General features: G+C 30.3%; 1 protein-coding gene across 1 annotated transcript in view; it reads right to left on the bottom strand.

The window, feature by feature from the left end:
- LOC106681679 (arylsulfatase B) overlaps window positions 1–2,917 on the bottom strand; it is a 29,297-nt gene that overhangs the window by 25,529 nt on the left and 851 nt on the right. The window contains exon 2 of the mRNA XM_067045664.1: window positions 39–195. Coding sequence (XP_066901765.1) covers window positions 39–195 — 157 coding nt within the window. The remainder of the gene's footprint in view (window positions 1–38; window positions 196–2,917) is intronic.

Genomic DNA, 2,917 nt, shown 5'->3' with positions numbered 1-2,917 from the left:
GTCACAAAACCTATTGCTACTTTACTCTTTTAATTTACCATGTCTCAGGGGGTAGTCTCCTGTCATTAGAGCTGTTCTTGATGGAGAACACACGGGAAGACCGTAGTGTCTGTTGAGGATAATTCCGTGATAGGCCAATGCGTCGATGTTAGGAGTATCGACATCACCACTATGGAAGCCAACGTCATTCCAGCCCTGTCAATAGAAAAGCTCATAATTATCACTGCTTGTTGAAATGAGACGTGGAAAAGCAAAATGGAAGAAATCCAAAAATGTTACATACGCATAATTAAGGGACGATCCCCTTCTGAACCTAAAATAAAACTTCGAACGTAAAATTTTATTGCTATTGTACGTTTTAATAGCTTAAGTTTGAGTTTCAGAAGTAGAAGTAGATCTCTAATTAAGTATGCTATTTTTTTTTTTAAATTTGGATTCATCCCATTTTGCTCCCCAATATATAAATGCTTTTTGGATAGTCACAAAATTACTTTTTATGAGAAAATAATTTATGTTTAAATAAAATAAATTGTATACAATCTATGTCTCAAAACACTCTTTATTTCTTTTAATGTCTAACGTTTCGGCCAATTCAGCCATCCTCAAGGACAATCTATCACATAATAGCTTTTACTATACATTAATTTTTAATAATTTTAAGAAACAACATTATTATTAATAAAATACAAATACAAGCATTTCTTAAATACAAACTTAAACTCACATCAATGAATCAAAAACTTTTTGCCGGCTCTTCCTTAAGTAGGTCAGTAAGTAAAAGTTGTGTGATGCGCACACCGCACTTTTTTTTTTTCATGTTATTCGAATACAAATCAATAACATTTTTCTCGGTAATTTCCAAACATTTACTCACTCTTGAGTCACAACTATTTCTATTAGGTCGCGAAAATTTAGTGTAAAATTATCCGTGACAAACATTTATTTTCTTTTTAAATTACTACAGAAAATCGATACGCTAGGTGGAATGCTTCTTGAGGTTGACTAAACGACCACTAATCCTTTCAGCTCAACTAAGCGCTATTTGAAAAATACTCAAATAATTGGAGCATTGCAAAAAATCTATTTTTATAAGATTTTTTCATTTTACATATAAAATTGTTTTGATAAATATAGTAGGAAATTGCTGCAATCTGTTTTAATTAGGAGTCTTGTCTAAATTAAAATTTAGATTTTAAACCTTCTGGACTCGTTCGCAAGATATCTGTAGTAAGATGGCAAGATATTATTAATAATAATGATGATGATAAAGTCCTCGCGAACCCGAAGGTTCGGTGCCGCTACCACCAGTTTCTACATACATCTGCTCAGTGACGCCCCTCCAAACCTAATTCTACTAAATCAGTTTTAGCACAATTTTCCCACTTACGTTTCGGTCTACCCCTCAGACCTGTCGGTTCAGAGTTTATTAACGTTTTAAAGATCCGTCCGTTACTAAGCCCCACAATTTTACAAGCCTAACTTATTCGACGCAATGCTATAACCTAAATTATATTTACAGGTTGCAGTTCTCTCAATTCAGTGTTCTATAGTTGTTGGTTAACAATAAATAGTTTCCTTTTACTATTTTGATACCTTTATTGACCGCCACCCGGACTATCTTCTGATAAAATTAGTGAATTATTTCTAAATAATTTACTTATTTAGCAATACTGAAAACTAACTGATTTTATACTTTTTATAGATTTTTCTCATTCTTTCAACCACTGAATCTTCTGTAATTCTCATGAATTCCTATGCTATTCAGAGTGCTGAATTCAATGGAATGCCTTCTTTATTTATTTTTTTAATAGTATTTCAGATAAAAAATAGTGTCTTAAGTCTTCTATCATTAAAACAATTTTTCCCTATAAACAAAATTTTATTCTGATGTAGCAATTAATTTGATCATTGTTTTCATCTTATTTTGGTTACACCTTTCAACAAGGCCCCTGGCTTCATACGTTTCAATACGTCAATGAAACTTTTAAAAAAGGTTCCATCACAAATGTCAATAAAGTTAATTTTTTCTGGTCTATCAAAAATGTGCAAAAACAAATTTTTCCAGTAATAAATTGGAAGTGGCTGTAGAAATTCAGAAACAAATATTTCAAGAAACAAACCTACTTTTGAGAAATTAAAATTTGTACACTAACTTTCGCTGGTATTAGACTTGGCCGATATATTTTTTGTTGGATAGTTTAAAACAAAATAACAGCAACCAGTAAAAACTCTTTTTTTCCCAATGTCGAAATGACGCCTTAGAGATTAGTTCTATGGCTCACATATATTGTTTGACGAGAGAACCAATTACGGTCAATCCGTTTAAAGGTATTTAAGTGTAATAAACCGCAGCCATCAATATGATTAGAAACATTTAATTTTGGAAGGTTAGAGAAATTATTCAATTATAGTACAACTCATAGTATTAAAATAACTCATGGTAATTTAAATAGTTCAGCTACTTTAGCAACACCCAGAAAAAATAAAATTAGCGTAATAAAAAAAATTATACAATCAATAAAATACATATTCAATCAAAATATTGAAATTTATTTTTTATTACGTCAAGAACTGGGTATTTTACAATTTCTTTGGTTATTTTATTATAAAATAATTTGAAATCTCTTTATATACTTCTCCTAAACGAGCTCTTTCCAAGGAAAAAATCTTACAAATCTTTATATCTCTTAACCACTATTTACAACATTTTTAATTGTTTTACTAAATGATAGTTCGTAATAGACAAAATCGTAAATTTAAATACTGAGTTTTATTTTTTTTTTAGTTTATTTTATCTTACAGTGTTAATGGCTAGATATAAATTAAAATCCCAGACCCGAGAAAATCTCTCATAAATGCTCACAGTTGGATTGAACAGAATTTGAAAGGATTTGTTGATTCTCCGATTCAATTTCAA

Source organism: Halyomorpha halys, unplaced genomic scaffold (genome assembly GCF_000696795.3).
Source record: "Halyomorpha halys isolate HHAL.00 unplaced genomic scaffold, Hhal_1.1 Scaffold359.1, whole genome shotgun sequence".
Lineage (NCBI taxonomy): Eukaryota > Metazoa > Arthropoda > Insecta > Hemiptera > Pentatomidae > Halyomorpha > Halyomorpha halys.
The sequence above is the reverse complement of the archived record's forward strand: the minus strand, read 5'-3'. Positions and strand labels throughout refer to the sequence as shown.